General features: G+C 42.6%; 1 protein-coding gene across 1 annotated transcript in view; it reads left to right on the plus strand.

The window, feature by feature from the left end:
- Window positions 1-15390, plus strand: part of SPON1 (spondin 1) — a 268290-nt gene that overhangs the window by 101638 nt on the left and 151262 nt on the right. Inside the window, exons 4-5 of the mRNA XM_045825507.1 lie at window positions 8483-8556; window positions 13592-13714. Of these exons, the coding sequence (XP_045681463.1) occupies window positions 8483-8556; window positions 13592-13714 (197 nt within the window). The remainder of the gene's footprint in view (window positions 1-8482; window positions 8557-13591; window positions 13715-15390) is intronic.

Genomic DNA, 15390 nt, shown 5'->3' on the forward strand with positions numbered 1-15390 from the left:
ACTCCCATTTCCACAGCAGAAGTGCTGGGTGACAGACAGGGAAGCTCTCTGAAAAACAGGAAAAATGGCAGGTAGCCTGTGTTTAAGGATGTTACTCTGTCACCCGGATTGTTTCCTTATACCTGAGGGGACAATGTTGCCAGCCCTGGCTTAAGGGAACCCACAAAAAGGGGAGGCAGCTGAGGCCAAGGTGGAGTGGGACCAACTGCAGAGAGTAAGGACTTGTGTAAACCAGCCAGAAAGGAACTTGCAAAGAGGCATTTCCTCTCTAAGGAGGGGGTGGGGTGATTATGGGATTACACCCACACCCTGCAAGGAGCACAAGGACTCAGCAAGGAACACCGAGAAACCCAGGAGCAATGCTCCGCTTTCTATTTCTTGTTTTCCAGCCGAGACAGGTTCTATTTCCGATCAGAGCACAGTCTGGAGAGAAAGCAGTTGAAGTCTTGGATGCTTGGAATAAAAATTTAACCTTTATCTTTAGAAAAGAAAAGCATATACCTTCATTGAAGATTTTTATTAAATGGAATGATAGCCATGCCATTTCATATCTCTCCCAGCATGCATTTCAGACCTAACAGTGGTTCTTAAGCTTTTCAAGGTCAGGAACCCCTTTGGGAGCAGAAGAGAGCTATGAACTCTTATCCAGAAGTATGCACCTGTGGACATCACACAAAATTCCATTATCCTGAAACCCATCTGCAGACCCCAGATTGCGAACCCTGGGTTCAAAAAGCTTTGGCCAGATCCTCTGCTGAGTTCCAGGTACCCAGTGAGGAATAAGAAACAGTCCTGGGGCTCAAGAGGCTCACAATCTGCTGAGGGTTTATACATGTGGAGAAGTTGGAGGAGAAAGTGAGGCAGGGGGCTAACCAGCAGCTTAACTGTATGAGACATTACACAGAACAATTATGGGTTCAATAGTATTACAGAAGCAGTGAACCCAAGTGTCAGCTGTCCTTGGATTATTAGTCATACCCCAGGTACCATTGATCATGTTGCTAAATGCTGAATAACATGCTGAGGCTGGTTTTTCTTTGAAAGTAATTTTTCAGGAACACAAAGCATCCTGGTTTTGTATTCTTAAGAGAAAAAGATATCCTGGCCTCAAGATGCATTGTGAGATATTACCTTCCCTCCAGGCTCATCTCTCTTTGCAATGTTACAAAATGCCATGGATAATTTAACCCAGAGAGAAGAACCCAGAAAGGGTCAAAAGATGCTGGGGGGGAACAATTGGGTGGTTTAAAACAATTATAGAAAATGAGAAATGGTCCTGCTCACTACCTAGCATTGCCTACCTGCCAGAGCTTCCACCACTGGAACTACTTTCTGTGGTTTATTTATTTTGTCTATGTGAGTTTATTTAAGATTTTTTTCCCAACAGGTGACAAATTTCCAGCCAGTGATTTAGCAGGTACCCCTAAGGGTTTCCACTGTTTCCTCAGCCATGGCGCATGGGCATGTGACAGCCTCCTCCAAAGAAAAATTATTTCCCACCCCTGTGTTTTCCTGTCAAAATCCCACTCCTCACCCTTCCCCTTACAGCCCAGTCTCTCTTCACACTGGCGTGAACTTGCAGGAATGCCTGCTCTCTTCGTAATCACAGTAAACAGGTGCCTGTCTTCTGCACCTGATGGAAAGTTGCAGCAAATGGCAGCACGACCTCCCACCCACCAATTCCAAACCCCCTTTTAAGTCCTCATTCATAATGTCCTACTCCAAGACTCTTCTGACCAAAGTGTCCCACCCCTACTCCCACCTAAGTCCTACAGTGCTCCCTGGTACAATCTCTTGACTTGGTGCATAGGGGCTTATTTTTCTCACAAAAACAAGAAGTCCAGGGGTAGGTGGCTTGCTGCCATTGTTTCAGCACCTAAAAGGTGTCAGGGCCAGTGCCTCTGTGATTTTTCTTGGCCGTTTCCTCATGGTCACAAAAAGGCTGCCTCGTTTCATATGCTGGGCTTGTAATCAAAGCCAAAAAAAGGACAGGCCGGGGTGACTCATAAATTTCTCTTACCTGGAAAGCAAAACTTCCTCAGAAGGTCTCCCCTTCATCTTGCAAACCTGCCCTCACGTTACTGAAGCCACATGTGGGCCATGTATCTCCCATTCCCCAGCAGCAAGAAAGGCTGGGAAAGTGAGACTGAGATACTGTGATTGGCTACCTTGTACTACCTCCTGAGCAGAGGGTTTGGCAGGCATGGCAGATGGAAGAAGTGGGTCTTGCGTAGACTCTCGTACTTGCTATGCAGTATTTTGATTCACCAGATTACATCTCTCTCTCTCTCTTTCATCAGCCTGTCAACTATTTGCTGTTGCACACACACTGTCTTATTCATCGCTTCACTTCCAGTGCCTCACACAACTGTTAAACTGAAGCACGAGTAAATGAATGTCTTCCTGCTTTCCATGCCTCTCACATCTAAACTCATACTTTTAAAACATAATCCAGTTTTATCCTGTTTTTATGTCTCTCTTGTGATATGAAAATTAATTCCTCATTGTTAATTTTCCATTGGAGTTTGCAGGGGAGGCAGTAAAATGTTAAATCCTAGAGTAATAGTATTGAGAAGATATGATAAAGATGAGGTCTGACACTGGACAACAATAACAGAAAATGGGACCACAATAAACTTGTGGTCCTCAGGGTTATTCTAAAAAGAAATAAACTGAGTGCTAAAATGAATTTTCCTCTCATTTTTGTTAAAATTAGAACTAGCGTTTATGAATGAGTGGTAATTAAGCAGGAATAATCTCATGGCAGCTACTAGAATTGCTTCTTTGCAGTAACAAGTGACTATACCAATCTTTGAGCCAGTAGTTTTGTGACTTCAAATGAGGATTGTAACCTTACTATTGGGCACACATGGAGTTCTCATGTGTGTATTGTGGATAGAGCCCTGCAGCTAAGCTCTCCCTTTTTACTCCAGGGGCACATTATCGTGGGCTGCCAGGATGTCTGTTAACTCCTGGACTGAGCTCCATGTCCCAAGATGCCCCAAACGCCATAGAAAGGATTGATAAGGGTCTGGATCATGAAATGCACCCAGCCTCTAAACATATCTGCTCGTTAACATAAGGCCATGGTCAGGGTGGCAGCTGGGGTCCTTACGAAGTGAAATAAGGCAGATAGCCTAAGTTCCTAATGATATTACCATTGCTATGACTTTAACATTTCATTCCTGGGGCTTCCACAGAGCTATTCTTTCATGGCAGAAGGAAGATGATGCTGATTATAAACTGGATCACTTCTATGGAAAACATCCCTGAGATCACAGACAAATTTTGTAATGTATTATAAGAAGTGTTCAGTAATAGGGATTTTACTGGAATTGGGATGAGGATTGACAAAAATAGTCTGGAGACCACAAACCCGAGCTTCATTTTAGCCATTCGTTAGCTCCACCTAAGGCAGATGACTAGGATAGCACCTCACTCCTCCCTCCACAAGGGAATGAGACAGACCTGGCATCAATCTTAACAATAGCTGCTGTTTATTAAATGCGTTAATGTACTAGGCACTTTGTTAAGGGCTGGTGATTTAACAACAGCAGCAATAATGGCTACCACATACTGAATATTGACTTTTTGCAATGTGCATGTAGTCAGGCCTTTGCATGAATTCTGTGTACACAGCAGTGACCCAGCTCCTGAGGTCTCCCTGTCCATTTTTGGAAGGAGTAGGGATCCCAGGCCCTTTCAGCACTAGACAGCAAACCCACAACCTAGCAAACTCTAACTTCACTCCAACAGGCAAATTCCCCAAGGAAAAAGAACAGCCAATAAGTAAACCATTCAGACAGAAAAGGGCCAAGCACCCAAGAGATTCAAGATGGCATTTCTGGAAATGTTCTACTTCAGGTTTAAAAGGAAATTTTGAAATGATTAAGTTCTTTAGAATTTCAATATTCCAAAGTTTGAGAAGCTAACACACTGAGAAATTTAATTTAGATTTCCTTAACACTTTCTTTCATGATAAGAGAGCATTCAGTAGATCAGTATATAAATGCTATGCAACAGGACTGCCAAATTGCAACAGAGAATGGGAGAAATTTGTCATTTTGAAACGCTGAGGGAATTCTTACTAACAGCTTTCTCATCTTGTAAAGCTATTATTCTCCTGAACAATAATATGATTTATAAATCTCAGCTGAGTTTTATACTTTGATGCAAACAGACTTCAAGTGAAATGCATTTTTGCAGAATATAAAAGTCTCTCAGGAGTTGACCAAATGAGGAGTAAAAAGAAATATCTTCTGCAACTAAGAGTATCAAAATCTTGGTCTCTGTTGTCATATCGGTAGGTGAATGTTGGTCTTCTTCAGAGTTCTGGGCTCAGCTTGACTTCTTCCTTAGTTCACTTTCCCTGGATGACATCAGCCACTCTGAAAGCTTTAACTTTTACTTCTGCCTCAGTGACCTCCATTTCCACACTCTCCACCCCTCACATCTCTCCTTACAGTTCCCCAAGTCAAACTGACCCCTAGACACCACCTTCATAACCTATAGTTCAATCTCAAATTCTCTCCTTTTCCTCCAAACGCTGTTTCTTCTCCCAGTACCACAGTGACATTAGTAATGTCTATAGAAGTAAATAAGATACAGTTCCTGCTCTCAAAATCGAATAACCTAGCACAGGAGATAGAAGAGTAAACAGGCAATTACAATATAGGCTAATCAGTGCTGTGGTAGGAGAAACCCAGCAGGCTGTGGCTGTGGTTCTCGTAGGAAGAGCACCTGGCCAAGGAATCACCTGAAGGAAGTACCATCTTAGTTCAGTATGAGTTAGGTAACTGAACTGTGTGTGTGTGCATGTGTGTGCGTGGTGCTGAGGAGTCATGAGGAAGGACTAAAGAGGTCCCATGGACAGAGGCCCAGACGTATAAGACCCTGAACACAGGTATAGGACATGGCTTGGACAGAGTGCTCAAGCAGGATTGGATAGGGATGAGGGCAGATTGGAATAAGCCTTGTGTCCCACGTTTGATCTGCACAGAGTTTGAAATCCAAAGGACATGACGCAGAGGGCTGGCCAGCCACATGGAGATGTCTGCTCTGGCTTTTCCTGGTGATCACGACCCAGGCTCCAGGCAGACCCACCCAAATCTCAGTTCTCCACAGTGTGTTCCAAGAGCTGATCCAAGGAAAATTTATCAGGGTTACATTTCATAATAATGCTCACCTCACAGGGCAATTGTATTTTTTATACCTGACCTTTAATCCTTACAACCACTCTGAGCAGAAGACAAACCACGGACTTTGGAGGCAGACAGAGGAACTTCAAAACCTTGGGCATGTAACTTGAACCTTCCTGCATCTCAGTCATTCTCCTCTGGAAAATAAGCCCTCATCTTAATCCCTCTGAAAACAATAGCATTTTTCTAAGTTTGCCTAGCTTGACCTGAAATGACATGGAGCTAGTTATAGTTTTATTTACCCTCTTAGTGTAAATATTCTTACATTTTGCTGCAGAATATTGATGTGTTTAATTTGGGGGAAATTAATTGTTTCTGAAAAATTAATTCAAAAACACACCCAGCCCCAGAGTCTTGGATGAGGAATCTGAGGACCTGTGTTAGATGTAATGCATATACGCACAGGAGATAATGTGTGTGAGGGCCTCCACAATGCAGGAACTGGCAGGCACAGTGCAAGGGTGCGGAAATAACAACTATTATCAAAACGAGAAAGTGAGCCTCCTGAGACTTTGGAAAACAAGGGATGAGGGAAACTGAAGCATCTTCTAGGAAATACATGGTTTCTATCTCTGCTCTCCCAAATTTTTACAATCTTAATTTTGGAAAATTTAGGGATGATTTAATTGTTCATAATGTGATCATGCTTTTAAATCATTGGCTTTGCCATTGTTCTCGTATTTATAGCAGGAGGAAGAAAATCCAAGATATTTGTCATAGACACTAGCAAAGGCAGGCTTTGGGAGCTTCTGGAAAAGGAAACAGCACAGACAAGGGCCTGGTGGAGTGGAAGAGGAGTCTGGGTAAGGGGCATAAACTTCTCAAAGTCTGCATCACAGGGAGCATGGCACCAGATAGCAATAAATGAAACCATAGTAAGTTTGTATTTTATCCTATACAGCAGGGTTTTCAAGCTATTTCCGCAAGAGCATTTTATTGAAACAAAGTTTGAGTGGCGCGGGAGCTCTGTGTACTGCAACCACACACCAACCTGTTTTTACTCTATGGCCCAAGAGCTTTTTCAGAAGAGCAAATCTGATCATCTCACTCCTCGGGCCACACTCTTCAAAGCTATCTCATCGAGCTTGGAGTAAAAGACCATCTCCTTGCAGGTTCAGAGTGATGTGGTTCTGCCTCCTCTCCGGCTCTCTCACCACCTCCCTGGCTCACCATTTGTAGGTTCTCCAATGAGCCCTGACCCTCCCCCACTTCAAAGATTTTATAAGGAAGGCCCTCTCCCTTGCTTCACCCTCCCACTTGCCTAGTTAGCTTCTTCTCTTTCAAATCTATGTTTAGCCATCTTTTCTGGGGGGATCCTTTCCCAGCTTGGTCAGGACCCCCCATGTTATACTCCCCCATATCCTGTGGATTTCTCCATTCAACACTTAATCACAGTTGTGTTAAATGAGTAGGTGAGGATTCAGTTGTTTGATGCTTTCCCTTGCACTGTACTGTGAACTTTGAGAATGGAAAGGGGCCCCATCTGTCTTGTTCATGACAATATCCCTGGCCAGTGTCTGGCCACTAAGTAGGCCTCCAACAACTACTTGCTGAAAATGTACTAGTAAATACAACAAGAATGCAGAAGGGGAAGAAGGCTGCTTTGGCTGAAATGAGGATAGAGCCTTTAGTTGAAGCAAGAATGTGGGGCCTGGAATACTTCCCACTAGACCTTCTTTTCCTTGCCTTCCACAAGGGTCCCTGAGGCCCTTCTCGGTGGGAAACAGTCTGAAAAGCACCGTGGGATACTCTGACTAATAAAAGGCTTTATTATCTGGCTTCGGGGTGAGAGTCAGTGTTCTCAAGAGTGTTCTCTTGGCCCGAGGAAACATTCTGCTTGATGGTCAACAGAATGATCATCGTAAATGATCAAAGTAGCTTTGTGTTGACAGGAAGTATATTTCATTCATTTATTTCAACATGTTGTCTCCCCTGGGTGGGGAAAAACTATAAAAGACATATGTAGACTGGTCTGAATTTTATCCTTTTGTGCAAGACAGGGTGCAGAGTAGACATTTCTTTGGAAAGTCATCTTGGCCTAGACCCAGACCATTGAGAAAACTGCCTCTGTACTCGGCAAATCTGTGCACACTTGGCCCCATTCCTGCGTGTGAGATCGTGTGACACAGGGCAAATTGTGTGACTCTTTCACTCGTTCAGTGTAGTCAGCTGGGATGGAGTCAAGGGCTCCCTTTATCTGCTTAATAGGGTAACTTGAAGCAAAAATTACCTTTTGATTGAATAGCGTTGCTAAAGAAAATCAGCAGAAAGGGCTGGAGATCCATTGGCACCATCTCAGCGTTAAGTGTAGTAGACTTTTAAATTACTGGAACACTGGGTTTTGGGATTCAACTTTCGCACAGCCAGCTAAAAATAAGTAGCAGGGTGGGTTAAAGGAGAAGTAGAATGTCTGTGTGATCCTAATTAGCGAGAAAATATGTGCTGGCTAAAAGTAAGTCATTTTTCAACCTCAAAACATTCTTTCCAGATTCTAAGAACCTGTGTTTGGCATGTTTAAGAGAGAGATATAACAGCTGAGTTGTCTTTGTTCAGAATGCAGGAGACAGTTTTGACTGGACTTTCAGGAAAGATATAGAATGACATTTTCAGAACAAATCAAAATGTATATTTTAAATTCCCTTTTTCCCCTTCAGGAAGAGGATTTGACATGCTTCTCTGATTTGAATTTGGTTGATCTACAAATGTTCTCAATAGTTTATATAAAACTAGAGTAAAATGAACCATTGAGAAAAGTTATTGAAGATGCTGTTAATTCACTTTCTTACCTTAATATTAGCACCAACACCACCGACACAATTACTAATATTTATTGAGTGGTTTCTAGGTTGTTGCTAAGCTCTTAATGTATTTTCTTATTTAGTTCTCATAGCAATCCCATGGGGTAGGTATTATTTTTTTTAAAGATTTTATTTATTTTCAGAGAAAGGGTAAGGGAGAGAGAAAGGGAGGGAGAGAAAAATCAGTTGGTTGCCTCTTGCATGCCCCCATCTGGAACCTGGGCCACAACCTAGGCATGTGCCCTGATTAGGAATCCAGCCAGTGACCTTTTGGTTCACAGGCTGGTGCTCAATCCACTGAGCCACACCAGCCAGGGCAGCGGTAGGGATATAATGGTGTCAATTTTCCAATGAAGAAACTGAGGCATAGAGAGTTGAGGTGACTCACCCAAAGCCGCACAGCAATGGGTGGCCAAACAAAGTACCGACAACCCCCAAATCTGCCTGCCTCATCACTCACTACACTTGTGTCTTCTTTCCTCACAGGGCCAGCATCGTACAGAAACGCATCATTTATTTTCAGGATGAGGGCTCTCTGACCAAGAAACTTTGTGAACAAGGTAAGAACATGCGGGCGGCAGAGGGCCACAGAAGCTGAAGGTGGCTCATTCAGTCCAAACATCTGGCCTCAGGAATAAAGATGATTGGGCTTTCTGAGTTCCTCCAGTCCTTCTTCCTCACGTAGCTCCAATTTTTAATTTGGCTGTGTGCTCTGGATAATTGGATCTGCCTTAAGCTCTAATTACCCAGCTTGATTCCCTGGGTAGGAGATAATGTACCTTATATTGGTGTCGTCTTTTATTTTTGTGAAACAGTGATTATTCTGAAGAGGTTCCTTGGAATAATTCACAGGACTTAATTAAGGAATGCACAATTGTGTACCTTTAGGAAGTTTTTAATGGTTTTCCAGAATAACCACCAGCAGGAATTTGTGTGGCACCCCGCCAATATGGGGGATCTTCTCCAAGGAGATGGGGTTGCCAACAGAGCACTGACCTTGTGATTTCACCACATTCAAGTATCTGGTCCTTAGATCTGCAAGCTTATCATCAGCCTTTCCATGGGTTGAAAGCAGTCTAACAAAGCCCATGCAGACCAAGTAAACTGGAGAGGTCAGAGCGGAGAGGACTGCATTCAGATCCAACCTGTGTTAAAGCCTGCCTCTGCTCCTCCTAACCATCCAACTTAATTTATGTAAAATAGTGTCATGCTTCCTTGGCACATAGTAAACACTATATATAAGTATTAGTTATTGTTATCTATATCTGAGAGCTTGTTTGTTAATCTACTGTAAAAAATTAAGACCTTAAACATCTGAATGTGTTTAGAAGTCATTAAGGAACTAAATAAAAATAGAAAATGTTCTATAATTATACATCTTTATCTCATTTCTATTCATTTTTGCAGGATTTTATTTGCATTTAAAGTAATTAGCATTTTGAGAAGAACTAATCCTTTCTAATTCTAGCAAGTCATAAACTACTAAGAAAAAGGTTGATAAAAGTCTTCTGGGAAAATTATACGAGGTACTATTTTTTTGAGTGCTTGCTACATCTCATGCACTATTCTAAGCACTCCACATCCTTAGAGTAATCTATACAACCCTATTTGGTAAAAACTATTAATTACATCATCCCTATTTCATAGATGGCTCAGACAGGAAAAGTTTAAATGGCTTGCTCAGCATCACACAGCTAGTGGTAGAGGGCAGGGTTTGAATCTAAGAGCCAATGCCCTTAACCACTTCCTTTTATCTAAGGGACTACATCCCAATTCAGTAGAGTGAACTGTTGCCTTTGTTAGATCAAAGCATAGTAAAGCATAGGTTTCCCTATAGATGAACTAGAATAGAAATTAGGTTCTATTTGGTGGGGGTGGTGGTGGTGCACAGTGAGCATGGGAAGAACAAAAGGGGGGAGGTCAGATACCCTGCATTAGGACCATACCTGCCATAGGGGCCAGAGAGCTAGAACCTATGGGTCAGGGCCCTAGTTGGCTTCCAGGCAGGCATCAAAACATGTGGCTCTTGGGGCTTTCCTTTCCTGTGTTTCACTGTGCACAAGTTCGCCCCCACTTTTCTCCAAACAGAGAACATCTCAGCTGTTGAGTCTTTTGGTTCTCAAAGGGCATTCCCATTCCTGCCCTGGCTTCCGTGAAATGACAGTGAGGGCCTGTGGGCCAGAGTCGTGGGGTTTCTGGGTCACACATTTATAGGCCACCTCTTAGTTCACACCCACTGGGGTATGGCTTTGGTAGTCTGACTATCAGAAAACAGCCTTATTTCCCAGATTTGAGGCTTCTCAGGAGATACTTCACTGACACTCCCATGTACTGATAACAATCCTCAACTCAGTGTACTTTCCGAAGCCTTAATCCTTGTCTAAGCTATGAATATGCTAAAATCCTGCAGGTACAGTGTCAATAAAATGGCACTGCAAATCTCTATTGGTTATCATTTCTGAAGCAGAGGTCCTGTCAAAATGACTAAGCACACACCTGCATAAAAACACCACTTTCTAATGGCAACTTCATGGGGGGTAGGGAGAGGCTCAGCAGGAACTGGGCTATAGGATATCATTCAATACAGTTGTGGATGATCCCTGGAGACAGCAGACCCAGGAGGAAATTCATCAGCTAGCAAGCAGATCACATTAAGAAAGTGTTTAATTTATGAGCACAGAGCAAAGGGATTTTTCTTAAATGTGTATGACTACTTAATTATCTCTAGCTCTTTCACTAAGGTCTTTACATTCTTTGCTTCTGTGGTGAGTCCAATCAAATCTATCAAGGGAGAGGAGAGAGAAATGAGTATTTCCCCCCAGTTGAAGCTGTTAATGCATAGGGGAAAAATTAAGAACTGCACAGATCAAAAGCAATGGCAATCGTTATTTCAAAGAAGAAACATAAAACATTAAGCTACTTACAATTAAATGAGAAACATAAAATATTCAAAAAGGTGACCTATCATAAACACATGCATCCCCATGCTCACTTTAAAACCAAGTCACAAACAATTAAGGGAAAGAGACAAAGAGAGGGAAGGATGAAGGGAAAAAACAGAGAAGAGAGGAGAGTGTGGGGGAGAAGAGGTCATGAGAAAAGGTAAGAAGAATGAAGCCTAAAGGATGACAGCTGGAAAGGAAGCCGATGGACTGAGAGCAGAAATGGGGAGAGTGCACCTCAGGAGATGCTGCAGGACCTGGACTTGCCTGTAGCTGGCAGCCCCTGCTGTAGTTGGGAGAAGGGGGAAGTGAACGCTTGTCATCACTGCCCTTTGAAAACCTGGTTCACTCTCAATCGGCTTTTCCTCACTAGGAAACAGTATGGCTGTTTCTAATTTCAAACTTAGACATTTATTTTTTTTAAGTGGAAGCTTATTTTCTGTTGGAAGGCCAAAGGATTTATTATAAATGTATCCCTTTGAACTCCTGGATACATCTTAAGTTTACCACCTATACCTGAGAGACCTTTTGCTAAGGTAAACTTACCAATTTGCCTAAGTTTGGTTCTCTGAGACACCGCTGTCTCATTTGACGCTGCCTGGTGGTTAACAATCGAAACCCCAGCATGTATCTCTGAGCTCTGAATCCCTTTTTCAAAACTGATTTCATTTATTCACAACATAGTTGGTCATAATGGAAATGTAAAAGACAAAAAAACTTCAGGAGTTATTGATCTACCCTGCCTTTCCTAAAATATATTCAACAGGGCTTGTCCCTTAACTATCAAAGTGGCTCACACAGGAATCAGACGTGGTTTCCTGTGCATAAGGCAGTGGGGAGCCTGCTCCTACGCACAGACGATGCTCTGGCCTCTTCCTAGTGTACAAAGAGGAGCCACACAATGATTTCTATTTTGGGTGGTTTCAGACCTCTTCTTTAGGGCTGTTTAGAAATCCTGGAGCTGTGCAGGGAGATAATTTTCTAAATGAACCATTCTTCATTTGAAAAAGCAAAAAGAGAAATACACAGAAAAAAATTTACTCATTGGTGTTTCTGCAGACCTATCCAGCAGAAGGTCTCTCCTAGACAGGTGTAATGCAGAGATTAAGAGCATGGGCCCTGGGCTCAGAAAGACCGGACCTCCAGTTCTGCCTGCACCACTCACTAACCCTGTAGCCTTGGACTGGTGACCTAATCTGCCTCAGTTTTCTGATCTGTAAAATGATGTTAACTAAAGTACTTACCTCCTAGGATTGCTAGGACAAACCTACCAATATATGGAAAAGACTCAGCACATAGAAGAACTCTATACAGTGTAGTTTTTATTACAATAACATGTCCCTTTTTTCTCCATCCTAAAACCTAGAATGCACTTCTTCTCCCCATCACTGATTTTGCATATTCAAAGCAAACGAACCCAGTAAATTCCATATGGAACACTTGTAAAAAGCTCTTCCTTACACTCAAAAGAGTTTTGTATTCTTTGTTACAGTTCTTTCTATAATATTTAAGAATAAGTGTCCAACTTGGAAAAAAGAACAGTTATGTTAATACAGCCAGAAGAACAGAAGATGAAGCAGTTGAAGCGAGTTGCAGCTGTAGTCATTGTTTTCGTCTTATAACGAGCAGAACAGACTACAAGCAACAGTGCACAGTTAGGGATGTGGGCTTGACAGTCGGGTATCCTGAATTTATTCATGTAATCTCTCTTTCCCCACTTATGGCTATTCACAGCTAAAAACGGGGGCAGAGAGGGATTCTTAAGTTTTTCCTGGCTACCACTGTGCTCAGAAGTAAACCTGAATTTAGGAACATATTTCCAAACCCCCACCACTCCCATTAAAATTTCTGAAAGCTTGATACAAAGTACTGTGACTATACATGCATATCTTTTTAAAAAACATTTTTTCAGCAGTCCTTTATTCCTCTGTCTCTGACTTTCTGTTCTCACTGCTCTCCTTCAAAGCAGCTCCTTCTGGTCCTGGCAATTTGGCCCCAGGGGATATTTCTTAGAACACACACAATGCCTATATGCATATTCCTCTTGAAATTTGATGGAAAATGCTGATCGTGTGGCTCAGTTGGTTAGAACATCATCCCATATGCTGAAAGGTTGCAGGTTCACTCCCGGTCAGGGCACATACCTGGGTTGCAAGTTCGAACCTCAGTTGGGGTGCATGCAGGAGGCAACCAAGTGATGTTTCTCTCTCACATCAATGTCTCTCTCTCCCCCACCACACACACACTTTTCTCTCTAAAATCAATATAACATATCCCTGGGTGAGGATTAAAAATTTTTGGTGGAATAATCGTGTTGTAGTACGGGACAGGGAAAGAAACTGGGGTCCAGAATGGTTAACTGAGTCAATTGTATCTCTGGTTTCTCAAGATAACCTCCATCCCAAATATTCTGCCTTATTGGCACCATAAGTCTCCTCACTTAATTAGAGCAAAAACTTTCATTTTTGTTTTTTTACAGAATAGAATTACCGTACCTAGAGGTATATAAATCCTTTATAGCCCGAAGACTGACCCGCTTCTCTGTGTTATCAGTCAGTGAAAACTCCACCTCATATTTTTATTCCCAAGCATTAAGGAGGAGACCAAGACCCACATTGGCTTCCTGACTTGGTGCCTTTCCTTCCTGTTTCAGATTCCACATTTGACGGGGTGACTGACAAACCAATCTTAGACTGCTGCGCCTGTGGAACTGCCAAGTACAGACTCACATTTTATGGGAATTGGTCTGAGAAGACGCACCCAAAGGATTATCCTCGTGAGTAGAGGAGCTACTTTATGGGTTGGGAAAAGCGCATTACAAGGTTCTGTCTGTCTCGTGGGACACACTATCTAAATTGTGTTAGGTCTGCTCACTCGTGCCAAGTGATTCATGAAAGGCACGTTTCCTGCAAGTGAATTCATCAAGGTAGTGGTAATGCTTCTAGCTTCCTTGTGTAGCATTGTTCTAAGTGTTTTCTTATTTGTGATTTTAAAAAATAATCTTGAAGTTGTGCTGCTTATTTTCAGGTCAGACATGTGGTAACCTCAGCTCTCCTCAAATGGCTCTATCCACAAATTATACAATACACATCTTTGTGCTAGAAATAGCTGGCCAAATGGACCTGCTCTTGATGCCACAGACCAAGGTCGACAACTATTCAACATCTTTAACCACAACAGGCACTGGTAGTCTCCCGGCACACCCTTTCCTTACTGACTCCAGGTAACCCCTTAGAATCCTCCATGACACCATGCTCCAGATAAGCAGTGCGGGTCCATGAGAGCTGTCAGGAGACCCCAGACTTGCTATTTTGGAGTCGATCCTTAACTGGGACTCTGCCAACTCACTTTTATCATACAATTGTCTCAACAAATATCTAGCGTGTGCCAGGCACTGTGTAAAACTCTAGAGATATAATGAACAAAAAAGGACTCAGCTGATGTTCTCATAAAACTCAGATTAGTGGGGAGACAGACACGAATCAAATGATCACATAAAAAGATGTAAAAATTATGATGATGAGTAGTGGACTTACTGAGTGCCATTTATACATTATGTCATTTAATTCTCAAAAAATAACCTGCTTTTGTGCATGAGCTCACTGGTGATCAGAGAAATGTCAGGATTTGCCCACAGTCAAATGTAAGTAGTGGGTCCAGGCTTTCAAAGGGGTTTGCAGGCAGGCCCCTTGCCCCACCTCTCCTTTGGATTGCCTTTAAGAACCAGTGTCACTCGTTCTAACTGTGGGTGGCAGGCTGTCCGTGTGTGGCACTGAGCACTCTTTTTCTGTTCGGTGATTTATTCTTGTTCATTTCACTTTGGAGTTGCCACAGCTGGGAAAGAACAGTGGGACTGGGGGGAAGAGATTAAAAAGAGGGATTTGAGTCAGCCCCAAAGGAAGGGGGAGCAGAGGTTACATGGTTGGGACTTCAGAATACCCAGTTCAGACCAGAACCTCCACGGTCCCAAAGCAGCCCACCCAGAGGGCACTCTGACATTTCTTGGCAGGTCAAGAGCCCTATTGTTTAATTTTACCCACATGTAATTAAGGCTTGGGATCTTAGAAGACTCTTAATAGTTCATTCTTCTGACTCTGGGATTCAGCTTGATCTGCTTCAGCTGGTGTGGGAGACCTGCTTGAACAAACTTGGGCTCTTTGCCTGGGGGTGGAAACCACTTGGAACAAGTATGAAGGAAAAAATTCCCTCCAGTGCCTCCCATCCACCAGCCCAGAGGAAATAAAATGTTAGGGGCCCATTACTCATCTTTTCTAATTCTAATGAGCTACTTGATCTTTTCTGTTCTGACACCATTATTTCCCAGAATGAAAAAAATAAATTTAAAAAGGTGCAAATCATTGTTTCTGGGTCTTTGGGATAAACCAAGGGCAAATCTGCACAGAATTTCTGTGGAGTTGTTGGGAGTCTCGTAACAAATATAGCAGACGTGTG

The sequence above is a fragment of the Phyllostomus hastatus genome, unplaced genomic scaffold (genome assembly GCF_019186645.2).
Source record: "Phyllostomus hastatus isolate PE091 unplaced genomic scaffold, TTU_PhHast_1.1 phas_scaffold_585, whole genome shotgun sequence".
In the NCBI taxonomy this organism is placed as follows: Eukaryota; Metazoa; Chordata; class Mammalia; order Chiroptera; family Phyllostomidae; genus Phyllostomus; species Phyllostomus hastatus.